This window comes from Rosa chinensis, chromosome 1, assembly GCF_002994745.2.
Source record: "Rosa chinensis cultivar Old Blush chromosome 1, RchiOBHm-V2, whole genome shotgun sequence".
Classification (NCBI taxonomy): domain Eukaryota; kingdom Viridiplantae; phylum Streptophyta; class Magnoliopsida; order Rosales; family Rosaceae; genus Rosa; species Rosa chinensis.
This window is the reverse complement of record NC_037088.1, coordinates 12,459,591-12,474,357: the sequence shown is the minus strand read 5'-3', so window position 1 is coordinate 12,474,357 and position 14,767 is coordinate 12,459,591. Positions and strand designations below refer to the sequence as shown.

At 38.4% G+C, this 14,767-nt stretch overlaps 2 protein-coding genes across 2 annotated transcripts; both read left to right on the top strand.

The window, feature by feature from the left end:
- Positions 1-11,358: 11,358 nt before the first annotated feature.
- On the top strand, positions 11,359-11,940 carry LOC112181941 (40S ribosomal protein S15a-1-like; the record flags this gene model as incomplete). The annotated part of the gene is made up of 2 exons (XM_024320346.2): positions 11,359-11,491; positions 11,774-11,940. Coding segments are annotated over exons 1-2 (300 nt in total), but the record flags the coding sequence as incomplete, so codon positions are not given.
- Positions 11,941-11,942: 2 nt separating this feature from the next.
- LOC112201345 (calcium-dependent protein kinase 1-like) lies at positions 11,943-14,384 on the top strand (the record flags this gene model as incomplete). Its single annotated transcript, XM_024342235.2, has 4 exons — positions 11,943-11,976; positions 13,609-13,752; positions 13,889-14,041; positions 14,356-14,384. Coding segments are annotated over 4 exons (360 nt in total), but the record flags the coding sequence as incomplete, so codon positions are not given.
- Positions 14,385-14,767: the final 383 nt, after the last annotated feature.

Here is a 14,767-nt window from a genome sequence, read left to right as displayed (position 1 = left end):
GAGAGAGAGAGAGAGAGAGAGAGAGAGAGAGAGAGAGAGAGAGAGAGAGAGAGAGAGCGGAGGAATCGACTCTGATCAGAGTAGCTAAAAAAACAGAAGGCCAGAATATTGATCGTCGTTGTGGTCTTGGTTATTGTTTCCAATTCTTTTGTGTGATGATTGATTGAATAATGAAGAAAGTTGAGAAAAATCGATGAAAAGAGAGATGAGAGAATGTGGAGGCGGTGGCTACTGGTTTCCCAGAAGATGGTTTCGCACAAGAGAGAAAGAGAAGGGAATGAAAATGAATGCAGTAGTTAATTGTTTCAGAGAGAGAGAGAGAAGATAGGATGGGCACATGTGCTGGGCAACAAGAAGCATAATTGAATGCTCCTTCTTTTTTGTTGGATAATTGAATACTATACTTTTTTTCCATCGTCAATTCTTGCCTTTAGTTAATTAAATAAGTATTTAATTAAAAAAATAGTTAATTAATTAAGTATTTAGTTAAATGCTATAACAATTAAAATAAAAAATTTAAAAATACAAAACCACCTAGGCGCTGCCTAGTCCCCGCCTAGGCGTCTGAGCGCTAGTCCCCTATCCACCGCCCAACTAGTGCCTAGTGTTTTTTAGAACCTTGGTTATAATTGATTAAGAAAAGTACTAATGATGTACTTAATTAGTAATAAAAGACTCATTAGTTTTTTATTTTTTAGAGAAAAAGATTATATAATTAATTACTAATGATTTGGTTAAGGGGTAAATATGTTACCAACCTTTTAAATATTCAAGGCCATTAGATATATTATTAATCCAACGGACTAAAATATTCAAAAAAATGGTTGTATAGCAAACAGCCCAGCACCTTAGAATTTTCCACTTCTTCTTTCCTCATTATAAGCTGGTTAGAGAAATGACGTGTTGTGCAATCTCTACAGAGTTATTGGAGTTTGCAGCTCTCAGAGCCCTTCTAGAACATATCTTCCATTTTACTCTCATCCCCTGTAAAAGAGAAGAGATCGTTATTAAAGGATATCTAACATCTAAGAGTCAATTTGGATAATATATATATATATATATATATATATATATATATTAATCACTTAAAAGAAATTAATTATCACATGTGTAACATGGAAAAGTTGTTGGATCAACTGCATTATTGTAAAATTATTGTACGGGGAATTTTATGATTTGATTGAGGCTGCGACATGTAGGTAACGTGTGTTAATCAAATTGTTAGTGAATATTAACACTACAAGAGAAAGTATCAGTCACATACGGATGAGAATCCGTGTGGAATACTGTGAAATCATAGTATTCCACACGGAAATCCGTCTGAATACGTTAATACACATGGAACAGCGATGGATTATATATGTGTACATATTACTGGCGTTGCTAATACTACTTTATACACGGAATTGTTTGTCGGTGTGAATGTATCTTGTGGGTCCCACTTCAATCTCAACTATAGTATTTATGTCCAATCACCGAAAAATCTGTGTAGACACAAAATTATATTTATTGAATTATTTAAATATTTACATTAGTTATTTTTTGGTTCCTCAATTATTGTCCTTTAATTCCCAATACCACCCATTCAGCTTTCTAAATATGCTCTGTTCTGGAGAGAGATTGAGGCAGATAGAGACTAGAGTCTCCCGTTCCATGTTGAAAGATTAAATTTTGATGGCAGAAACGACGTCATGAGGCCCAAATCTCCAGCATGTAGATCTCCCCGAACTCTTATTGGACTTGATTAATTAATTCTCCATCTATTTTTAAACAAGATACTGCACTGGCACAAAAGGCTTACTTCTAAGGTACTGCACTGTCAAATGCCTTGATGTTTTGTTGTATTTCTATATCCATCTTAGAGTGCATACAAATTCATTAGAAAAAGCTTAACAGCTCCTGAACCCATTACTGTACATGCAAAAAGAAAAAGAAGTGGTTGTAAATAGTATTAGATTCAAATCCTCACATCAAAACTACTTACAGAATTGGTTCACTCAATCAAGTGTAGGTCCTTTCAAAATAAAAAAATCGGGTATGTAGTACGTCAAATTTTATTGAACATGATTTTGGATATAATAGGATTTCTGTGAAGCTTCAATTTTTATGCACAACAACTTTGTCTTTGGAAAGGAAAACTGAGAGCTAATAGCTTTATATGAGTTTTTTTTTTTTTTTGCCAGCTTTATGGATCGTTAAGCATTTCTTAACAAGTATAGGGTAGAGAGACTTAAGAAAATTCTAGAGAATTTGTGGTGAAATAAAAGAGAGAATGAAAGAACTTATGCCATTTTTTGACATGAGGAGTGAGTCTATAACTCTATATATGCATACAAAGCATTCCTCCACTTCATTCAAAGTAAACCGAGCTTTTGAACCAGCTGCGTTTTCCCACCAATGCCAAACAAAAATCTGAAATGGTAACTTTCTCATTTACCCTGCATATTCTTACTAAAGCTGTTTCTGGAAAAGTGTTCCACAGCTCACTAGACAAGTTGGGAATGCGAGACATCTATTCCCCAACTTGAGGGGGAGTGTTAAGTGAGCTAATATCAACGTGAAGAACAAAGTCTGCAGCAAATCCTGACATGAAGAACAAAGCAGTAGCAACAAATCTTGTGTAATTAATGTAGCTGTAGTTCATGACTCATTGTATTTACATTCACACTTAGCTATAGGCAATTTGTAGTTCTATATATATCCTCCAGTTTGGAGAAGAATTATAACTGGCAAATTATACCATAAACCCCTACATTTGACATGGTATCAGAGCAGTTTTGCTCTTGAGACCGATACCCATTTTCCGCTGCCAATACCAAGAGAAGAAATTAGTTTCTTCATCTTACTCAGTACCCAGAAAATATAACCATACCAATACCAGTACTCTTCATCTTACCCAGAAGCCACAGCCAGAAAATACCAGTTAAGAACTTTATGTTCTTCCCGTACCCATATTCTCAGAAAATATCAACTGATCTTGATTAATTTCTGACCAAACCAAGATTATACCCAACTCTAGCTTGAATATCAAACACGAGTTCATAACCCATTACCCATATCCAAGTGTTTTGCTCAAAAGATTGAGCTCAACCCCTTACCCAGTCAATACCAAATTCTGTTCTTCAATACCCATACTCAGAAAAGCAATCAAACCTTGATTCCTTTCTGACTAAGCACAGACCAGACCGCAGTCTCCACCTGCACACCACCATACCAGAATCTGCAGTCCAGATTCCAGCAACCCGACTTGCATCGGCAGTCCTCTAACGTGCACCGGTCGTCCCCTATCGCTGTGAACACGCTGAACAGCTCCACCACCAGACGACTCCTTTCCCGGACTGCGACGACTGACCTCGACTCTCTCCGTCGCTCGGATCCTCCGCCTGCAACTGGTTCCATTGCCGCCTGCACTCTCTCTCTCTTCTTTACTTCTTTAAGTGACTCCTACCTTGAACTTTAATTTGTGAGTAACCTTGTGCGCGTGAAGAAAGCAAAAGTAGAGTCCAGAAAGAAGAAGGCAAAAGAAGAAAGCAGCCGGAGAAGAGAGAGAGAGAAAAAGAAAAAAAGGACTTTTTTTTTTGGCTGTATACCACCGTACCAACCCCACCTTTGCCATATATATATCCATTTTTCCTTGAAAGCTTCGATTACCGGAGGAGGAGAATCTCACACTTCTGAGGGGAGTTTGTCCCCGCCAAGAAGAAAACCACCTCTCTTGCCTTTCCTCTTCGTCTTCAAGAAAAAAAAAAAAAAAAAAAGAAAAAAAGAAAGAAAAGGAAATTAGATTAGAAATTTTATCCTTGTAACGTCGAGCTTACTCGCGCAACCATATAGGTCAATCCAATTAATGTGGTGTCTAGGCTGATTGGATAGGACAAGTGCTAGCAAAGGGTCTCGTTCCCTGCTAAACAAGTGAGCTGAGCTCCGCCAAAATCGTTCATCTACTACCTGGCTACATTAAAAGGAGTTACCGAAAGGTTGAGAGATAGGCAACACCCAAGGATCCGATTTCTCTTCTCTTTACTTAGTAAGTACTGAACCATGGTTCTCGATAAAGTACCTGCAGATTCTGCCAAGCATACTCAATACCAGCCACCACATGTTCGTAATTCCCAGTCTTCGCCATCTGCCTACTCTTGGAAAGCACCCACTCTAGCACCAATGCAATGCACTCATTGTAAGTCTTTGAAACATACTGTGGATAATTGTTTTCAATTGAAAGGTTATCTAGAATGGTGGGATGCGCATGTTGCCCGTCGTAACGAAATCCAAGTGAAAGGCGAAAAAGGATATCAGCCCAAAGACAAACGTAAGGCGGCCCTTCAGATTGCCTCACCAACTCCGAAAGAACCAACTGAAGGTGATTACACAGGTGGCATTGCCTTTGCATTCATGACTAACTCAGGTACACTGAGTTCCTCCCTGCCTAGCATTTCTGACTTTAATTGGAAAGATATGTGGATAATCGATTCTGGTGCAATGGACCATATGACTAAGAACTCTAGTAACCTTCAAAATTTGACCCCAGTTCACCGATCTGGTGTGACCAATGCAAATGGTGTTTCGTATCCTATTACTAGTGCTGGATCTGTCATTTTGACATATTCTATTACACTTGATACAGTTTTACATGTGCCATCATTATCACATAACCTTTTATCTGTCAAACAGATAACTAAACAGTTGTATTGTTGTGTGATTCTTTACCCATGGTGTTGTATATTTCAGGACATCCTAATAGGGGAAATCATTGATCGTGGTATTGAGAAGGGGGGGATTGTACTACATGGAAATGACATCTGCTGGTAATCGTCGTGTAAGTGAGGTGAATCAAGTTCAAAAGCATTCGTCTACCGAAGCAGAGATCTGGTTATGGCATAAAAGATTGGGACATCCATCTTTTGGTTATCTTCAAAATCTACTACCTTCATTGTTTCAGCATCATAAGGCATCAGACTTTAAATGTGATACTTGTAGTTTGGGCAAGAGTCACTGTGTGAACTATCCTTTGAGTTCTACTAGAAGTATTGCACCTTTTGATTTAGTTCACTCTGATGTTTGGGGGCCATGTCCAGCAACACCCTCTGGTATGAAATAGTTTATTCTCTTCGTTGATGATTGCACCCGAATGAGCTGGATCTATTTGATGCGACATAAGAGTGATGTGTTCTCTATGTTTCAGACCTTTCATGCTATGATCCATACCCAGTTTCAAACTCCCATTAAAGTTTTCCGCTCAGATAATGGTGGAGAATATGTCACACATACCTTTCGCCAATATCTCCATACTCACGGAATCATACACCAGACCACATGTCCTCATACACCTCAGCAGAATGGTGTGGCGGAACGCAAGAACCGCCACATTCTTGAAGTTGCTCGATCCATGTTGCTTGAAGCTCATATGCCAGAGTATTTCTAGGGTGATGCCATCCTTATACTGCCTACCTCATAAATCGACTTCCCACACAAGCTCTCCAAACCTCTTTTGGGGAAGATAGTCCACCACCAAAAACACCTATCCAAGCCTTGTCCAAACACTTACCTTTACCACCTACCCATGCCCTTGATCCAAAGATTTTTGGTTGTGTAGCTTATGTCCATATCCATCGAAACCAGAGGACTAAGCTGGAGGCTTGTGCTGAAAAGTGTGTCTTCATTGGTTATGCTTCTACTCAAAAGGGATATCAATGCTTTAATCCCATCACTAAACGAACATATGTTACTATGGATGTCACATTCTGTGAACATGATCTCTATTTTACCCCGAAGATTCCTCTTCAGGGGGAGAATAGTGATGTAGAAGAGCAGCCTTCGGATATATCTTGTCCTTTCGAGATAATCGACAATCAAGTACATAGTGACAAATTACCAACTGCAGGCACAAATTCACTAGATTCTGCATTACCAACTGCAGGCGCAGATTCACCAGCTTCTGCATTACCAACTACTGGCCCAGATTCACCAGATTCTGCAATAATTGAGAGTAGCCACCACTCACCAGTATTAGAAGCTACAGACACAGACGACACCCTCCCCCCTTCTAGTACTACATCAAATCCAATGCCCCTTCAAGATGATCCAGAGGTAATTACCGACCCTGCCTTTCAATCCCATGATAATACAAATGTTGAACATTCCCCTGAAATAGGACCAAGTAACACCACCAGCATGTACCAATTGCCATTTCGAAAAAATAGAGGTCAACCAAAAGCTCAATATGAACCAGATCCTAAAGTCAAGGCCAAATATCCCATAAGCAATTACATGTCATCCCATAGGTTATCCAAGTCATATGCGTCTTTTGTATTTCATTTATCTGCTATTGTCATTCCAAATAAAGTGCAGGATGCTCTAGCAGATCCTAAGTGAACTAAAACTATGGAAGATGAAATGGAAGCCTTGCAAAAGAGTCACACATGGGAACTAGTGCCAAAACCCGCAGGGAAAAGAATAGTAAGGTGCATATGGATCTATACATTGAAGTATGCAGCTAATGGTACAGTGGATAGATATAAAGCCAGGTTGGTTGCTAAAGGGTATACTCAGACATGACTATCAGGAGACTTTTGCACCAGTGGCCAACATGAATACAGTTCGAGTATTACTGTCATTAGCAGCTAACCTAGACTGGCCTCTGAAGCAATTTAATGTAAAGAATGCATTCCTACATCGAGACTTGAAGGAAGAAGTCTACATGGATCTACCTCCTGGCTATTCTCTACCTTCACAGGCAAGAATGGTGTGCAAGTTGAAAAAGTCCCTTTATGGACTAAAACAATCCCCCAGGGCATGGTCTGGAAGATTCAGCCAATCTATGAAACAGTTTGGTTACAAACAAAGCAACTCTAACCATACACTGTTTCTAAAGCGCATGAAAGATAAACTTACTGCAATTATCATTTATGTTGATGATATGATTGTAATAGGAAATGACCCGGAAGAAGTCAAGAAACTGGAAGCACATCTATCATCTGCTTTTGAGATGAAAGATCTTGGAGGACTGAAATACTTCTTGGGAATTGAAGTGGCTAGATCAAAAGAAGGCATTACCCTATCTCAAAGGAAGTATGTGGTTGACTTACTCATAGAGACCAGTTTACTAGCATGTAGACTAGCAGATACACCGATGGAGCAAAATCACAAATTAGCAGAATATCCAGACCAAGTGCCTACTAACAAAGAGAGATTTCAAAGGTTAGTAGGCAAGATCATATATCTCTCACACACTGATATTGCATATGCTGTAAGTGTTGTAAGCCAATTCATGCATGCACCAAGTGAAGATCACATGGAAGCAATATATAGAATTCTGAGGTATTTGAAGACAAATCCCGGTAAAGGGATCATGTTCTCCAAGAACAACCATACAGACATAGTTGGATACACAGATGCAGATTGGGCTGGTTCTATCACTGATAGAAGATCTACTTCAGGTTATTTTACTTTTGTGGGAGGTAACCTGGTCACATGGAGAAGCAAGAAGCAAAAAGTGGTTGCTAGATCCAGTGCAGAAGCAGAGTATACAGGAATGGCTCATGGAGTATGCGAAATGTTATGGCTTCGTAATTTAATGAAAGACTTGGGATTCAAACCCAAGTATGCTATGAATTTGTACTGTCACAATAAAGCAGCCATTGATATAGCACACAATTCAATTCAACATGATAGAACGAAACATGTTGAAGTTGATCGACATTTCATCAAGGAGAAGTTGGAGTCAGGAATCATCAACATGCCACATGTACCTACTGAAGATCAACTTGCAGATATTCTTACTAAAGCTGTTTCTGGAAAAGTGTTCCACAGCTCACTAGACAAGTTGGGAATGCGAGACATCTATTCCCCAACTTGAGGGGGAGTGTTAAGTGAGCTAATATCAACACGAAGAACAAAGTCTGCAGCAAATCCTGACATGAAGAACAAAGCAGCAGCAACAAATCTTGTGTAATTAATGTAGCTGTAGTTCATGACTTATTGTATTTACATTCACTCTTAGCTATAGGCAATTTGTAGTTCTATATATATCCTCCAGTTTGGAGAAGAATTATAACTGGCAAATTATACCATAAACCCCTACATTTGACATCCTCTTTAGTTTTGACATTAGCAGCATATCTTGGAATATTCTTTGCCCTTCAGCGACCAGCGGCTTATTTTGAGTTGGAAGAAAAATGTCAGAGGTACTAGGAATTGGTTATAGGGTCGCCCAAAAAAAAGGAAGGCTTAATTTTGTGCTCCTCTTATGAAGGTTCTCTATCTTTAAAGTCAAGTGTCAGATTTCTGTTGTAAAGAAATAGTGTGATTGTATTTATTTCATCTTTGATTGCAGCCTTGCAGGTGCTTTTTGACGAGAGGGTCATCTTGGCTCATCAATCAGGATTAGAAGCTTCCCAACCTGCTCTAACTGAAATTGCAAAAACAGAATTACCCAGCCTAATGGGATGTTGTCAATAGGCCAACAGTCAACACAAAGCAAGTATAAGATAAGATCAACAACACACGATATGTTGACGCAGTAAAACCCTCCTAAGAGGTAAACAACTGGGGGCACTATGCCGGTAAAAAATCCACTAATAAAAGATTAGTACATAAAGAATTCACACAAACTCTACTTACGGAAAGGCAGCTTGATCTTGTCTTTGCTACTGAATCTGGAAAGTGGATCTGATTACCTTCGTCAATCTTGAAATGGCACAACACTAGACTCGGTTGTCAATCACCTCAAGGCACGAACCATGCATAAATGCAGCACACACGGAAGCATAAAACCAAGGCTTTGAAAGAAGGTATTTGAGATGATGATAATCCTTCAAGAGTGAAACATGAAACAACTCATGAAGAATTATCGAAAAACTTTTTAAGCTCAAGGTTCTCTCAAAAGAAGTCGTAACACTATCATGCTCAACAAACATGTATTTATACTTATGAGTCACTGGAGCTACGCTAGGGTTTCTATTGTGCATGGGCTTTTAAAAACGTTTTTAATATGCATGGATAATAAACACTGTCTCATAGCAAGCCCATTTTATATACTAAGAAGCACGTCTGACTCAGCAATTTAGTAAACAGAAAACTATGCTATCCTAATCTAGGATAGAAAAGCTTGTTCACTCCTAAAAGTAACATAACACACATGAATGCAGACTTACCATTTGAAGTTGCTGAGATGAGTTGAGTAGCGAGTCTTGTATGTGATCCAAGCTACTGAGTTCCACAATTAAGGACTATTATAATACATATGACTCTTGATTGTTTAGCTAGGAAATGCCAATTACACAAATATGACACTAACCATCTCCCCCTTTGGCATTTCCTAGGCAAAAATAATATGGTACACCAATTACAACTCGATAACAGTCCCTATACTATCCTAACCACATCAACGTTGAACTTCAATCCTGTGAACTGTTGTGGATAGAGAAACATACAGACGATCAATAATTTTCACACACATGATAAACATAGATAGTAAATAATCCCATAAGATAGGCGATTAACTCATAAGCAAAATATATGTCTCCCCCTTTTTGCCTAGAAAAGACAAAGGATGCATGGAACAAATATGGGCTCCCCCTAAATAGATGCACAAGTGACAGATCACAAGAGGAAACAAACAAAAAAGACATGAGAGAGACAGAGGGACTAGCGACCAACACGAGAAGGACGATCAGCATTCATCTTGGAGCGAAGTTCGCGCTCAAAACCATCTTCAGAAGCAGCAGCGGAAGAGTAACTGGTATCATGGGACAATCTGTTTCCACAATAACAGCAGCAAGACCAGTGGAGGCACGGAGCACAGAACGAGTGTGGGTCACAACAGATTTGGCAAAAGGTGCAACAACATTCTCCAACTTAGTAATACGATCATCGACAGCATGAACAAACTGAGTCAACATTCGCTCAAGACCTGCAATACGCTTATCAACCATTTTGAAGATAAGTTCGTCAGTGATAGAGGGGCCAGGATGTGAACTTTGCCCATCACTTCGAGAATACTATGAAGATCCACCACTTTGGCAGGAGTGATAACGTCATCATCAAAAACTGGAACTCCATGACCATGACAAATCTTGGTGATCATTCGAGGAAAGACTAAGCGGGCAGTGGTGCTGGCGTGATTAAGCAGAGCAGCTTTGTGGATCTTATCGAACACATAGTGCTGAATAGGAATGTGAGACAGAGAACCATCATAAAGACCATGGGCCAAGGCACCAGCCTGAACAGAGAGCTGACTGGTTTGAGTAGAAGGCCAGACAAAGTTCAGAACAAAGTGATAGTATATTTTTCCCATTTGAGACAGGTTACCCAAGGTAGCATAAGTATCAGAGAAATTGACAGATTCCGGATCCCAATAGAGCTTCTCCACCAAGGAATTTTTATTATATGTAGCAACATGGGCCTTGCAAGTTGTCACTACTAAAAACAATTGCATTCGCTTCGGAAATTTGCGACGGAATTGATTTCCATAGCAATTGAAACTCTATTGCTACGGAAAATGTTCCGTCGCAATTAAGTCTTATCATTTGCGACGGAAAATCTTTGCCGTAGTAACTTTGTAATCAATTGCTATGCCTTTTCCTCTTGCAGTCGCATAACTTATTTCTATTTCCCCGCTAACATCTCGATCTGTAGCCCTAATTAACCCAAGCTCTCTCTGTCTCTATCTCGCCCAAGCGCTCTCTCTCTCCCTCTCTGTTCTCGCCCAAGCTCACCCAAGCTCTCTCTCTCTCTCTCTCTCTCTCTCTCTCTCTCTCTCTCTCTCTCTCTCTCTCTTCAGAACTTGGGTTTCTGTCTTCGTCCAAACTCAGGTTCCAAGGGCCTGAGGATCCACGACAACCCTGCTCTCGAGCACGCCTCGAAGGCCTCCAATTTCCTCTACCCAGTCCTCTTCATCGATCAGCACTGCATGAATCCCGACCCAAACGCACCCTCGGCTGGGTCCTCCAAGGCTGGCCTGAACCGAATCTGGCGCTCATTAGGTTTGCTCTAATTTATCCTTTTTTTTTTTCACTCTGTCTTTCTCCATCTTTCTGTTGTCTCTCTTTCTCCTTTCGGCTAAATCTCATCTTTCAGATTTGATTAAAATTTGGTTTTCAAATCTCATCTCCCAGATTTGATTAAAATTTGAGATTTTGATTCTTTGATTTGACGTCAGATTTGCAATTTTGATCATAAAGTTTACATTATGATTGATGGTTTGTAGATTAATCTGATGGATACTTTTCTGAGTGTTTGGATTTTGTTTTCCACCCATCTCCACAAAATGCACGAATCGATTAATAACAGCTGACCCATCACGATTTCTGACTCTGAATTTGATTCTCTTGTGCTTTCAGATCTAAAAGAAGCGAAAAAATGGTGAGAGTCAGCGTTTTGAATGATGCTCTAAAGAGCATGTACAACGCAGAGAAGAGGGGCAAGAGACAGGTCATGATCAGGCCTTCGTCCAAGGTCATCATCAAGTTCCTTATCGTTATGCAGAAGCACGGTCTGTAATTTCTTCACTCCTTTTTGTATTTTGAAAAATAAAGCTTGAATCTTTATATCATGTGTACTTTTGGAGTTGTGTGTTGTGCTAATCGAACTATGTGATTATTGGGTCTGGAATTGCTTAGTTATCTGATTACTGGGTCTGAAATTGTTTGGTTAGATGATTTACTGGGTCTGAGATTAGCTACTTATCTGATTATGGGTTCTGAAGCTGGCTATTATGTGATTAATGGGTCTGGAATTGTTTGGTTGTATGATTATTGGGTCTGAAATTCTGCAGGTTATATTGGAGAGTTTGAGTATGTTGATGACCACAAATCTGGAAAGATTGTGGTTGAACTCAATGGGAGGCTGAACAAGTGTGGGGTTATCAGTCCTCGCTTTGATGTTGGTGTCAAGGAGATTGAAGGCTGGACGGCTAGACTTCTTCCATCAAGACAGATGGAACTATTGATTTTGGATTATCTATTTTCTTGAAGCCAGGTAATTCTAAATCTTTCATAGTGTGGTTTTGGTATCATTAGTCTTTAACTCTTACCATTTATGCCCTTTCAGTTTTGATGCTCAAGGTTATATGTCTGTCACTCACCAGTCTTACAACATCGGTTGTGTTTAATATTCAATCACATTCTAATAATTAACAATATATGGCTGGAACTTTTCATTTTTTCTATACCATTATGCTTTTGTAGCATGTCTCTGATGGAATCATGTCTAACATCCAGGCTTTGACCATAACCTCATATGTAACTGGACCACCAAAGGCCATATTATATCTTGTATCGCTTTTGTTAAGGTGAATTAGAATTTTGAAGTGTCATTTTCAGCTTCAAAGTTTTGACTGAAAGACTTAATTCTGGATTCAAAAGTCTGGTTCACCCTTTTCTTTTCTTTTATTTTGGACAATAGTCCGGTTTCACTTTTAACTGGCCTCAAATAGGTAGCTTATATGACAGGGCAAAAGATCAATTATTGGAATTTTCTGTTTCACAAAATCTTGTGCACAGTTGACATTCACAAAATATTACAAAAGAAAAAGAGATTAATCACTAGAACGTAATATTTAACTTACATTTCTGTCATTTCATGAATGCAATTAATTTAATGAGAAAATAAGATTTTAGATCACATGTTTAAATTTGATGGAGCAATATTTTTGTGAATTTATCACTAGATGCAAGATGATAGGTCGTAATCATCAATCATAATACTAAAAGCTCCTTGGGACTCAGATTTTGAAATGGAAATAAAATCATATCATAATACCAAAAAAGTGAAACTTTCTAAGGTTCCTATTTACCTGAGCTAATTTCTCTCCATGATGTGTCACTTCTTAAATAAAATTTTACTTAAAAGTCCAAGAGTTGAGACCATTCAATAGCATGCGTACCTTGAGCTGAGACCAGGATGACAAACTTGTGATGCCAAGAATTAAGATTCAACATTTCATCCTTACTAATTAAAAGTTTCAACCTTGAACTTTCTTAACTTTCTATTCATCGGTTCATCCTGTTTTGTAGTGCATGGTATTTAAGGGTTACTTGTTAACTGTTTTGAGTGTTCTATATGTAATGACTAAACAAAAGCAGCAGTCGCATGTTAGATGTTTGCTACAAATAGTCATATTAATGGATTTGGCTGAAAGTTTTTCTTTTCTTTCCTTGAAACTTAATCTTATACACTATGGTCAAGATGTGGGACCTATAACATATTTCATATGTAAACTTTCTCTTGGGGTTAAAATCTGGTGATTGCTGAAAATGAAGGTATGAAATTTCATGATGGAGACTTTCTTTGCCATATGTGGTGGTCTTAGAATATATGCTATCAAATGGAAATTCAAAATAAGGACCAAAGCAATGTTAACTTCTAGAATGGATTATATATGATTAGTATAGGACATTTAACAATATATTACAGAACTGCTGCTCCTAATTCACATATATTCATGTTTTGGATGTGCTTGTTTCCAGATTATGGTTAGTTATGGTAAAGCATGCTGCTCTGTGCGTTTTGACCCGATATTATGCTTTATTTTTCTTTTCATCAAATAATATGACTAGACTCGAAGATTAAACAGATTTCAATAAAAAACTCATGATTGTCTATTTGCAGGAGAAAAGTTTACTGATGTGGTAGGGAGCCCATATTATGTCGCTCTAGAAGTCTTACGAAAGCGTTATGGTCCAGAAGCAGATGTTTGGAGCGCTGGAGTGATTCTTTATATTTTATTAAGTGGGGTACCTCCATTTTGGGCTGGTGGGTACTGTCGACTTGCTACTATATCTTTGATGTGTGATCTTGTTTTTGTGCTTTCTTTCTGCATCTTATGGATCTGATGGTTATTATAATAACTTTCCAAATTTTTCTCTTTTCTTCATTATGATTCCACAAGAAACGGAGCAAGGAATATTTGATCAGGTCTTGCATGGTGAGCTAGACTTTTCATCAGATCCCTGGCCTAGTATCTCTGACGGTGCCAAAGATTTAGTAAGGAGAATGCTTGTCCGAGACCCCAGAAAGCGGCTGACTGCACACGAAGTTTTGTGTGAGTCTTTTTAATTTCTTGTTATGTTATGTTTGTTTGTTTATTTATTCATTCATTCTTTTAGGATTGTTAATTATGAAATCTGATAATTTTTATGTTGGTCTAGCATATTAGATTAGTGAGGAATTTAGAACCTCTTTACTACAAAAACACAGTAGTTGAAGTTAGAGTTCTTTGAACTTCTAAGGAAAGCCTGAGTAGATTGCTTCTATAATTGACAGCTTTTTCAAGATGCATAAACTTATCCTGATCAGAATTCGGTTTTAGTTATGGCATCATCTTTTCATTAATTAGGTGAGTTTCATTCCTTGCAGGCCACCCCTGGGTGCAAGTTGATCATTAGGAGAGATCACATTTGGGTTTTGCAAATTGTGATGAAACTTGAATTGGGTTTGCTAGTCTTGGTGCTGTTTTTAATAAAGAATTGGATGGTCTAGTTTTGTAACTTACTGCTTTTGTAGTCTGGTTTTGGATTCAGGAATGTGAGGTCTTAAGTCTTAATAGAATATCCTGCATTGACAGTTAAGGTTTATCCCAAGCATGCTTAAATCACATTTCTTTTCTTTCTGCTGTTTCTGGCGACTGGATTGATGGGGTTTTGTTCTTTATTGATGATACCATAGTAATGCAAACCGATGATAATTCTAATACAGATCGATGTGGTATGTGGGAACAGCTTGATTGAGTAATGTCCTCTGAGATTGGCTAAGTGTACAAAGATGACTT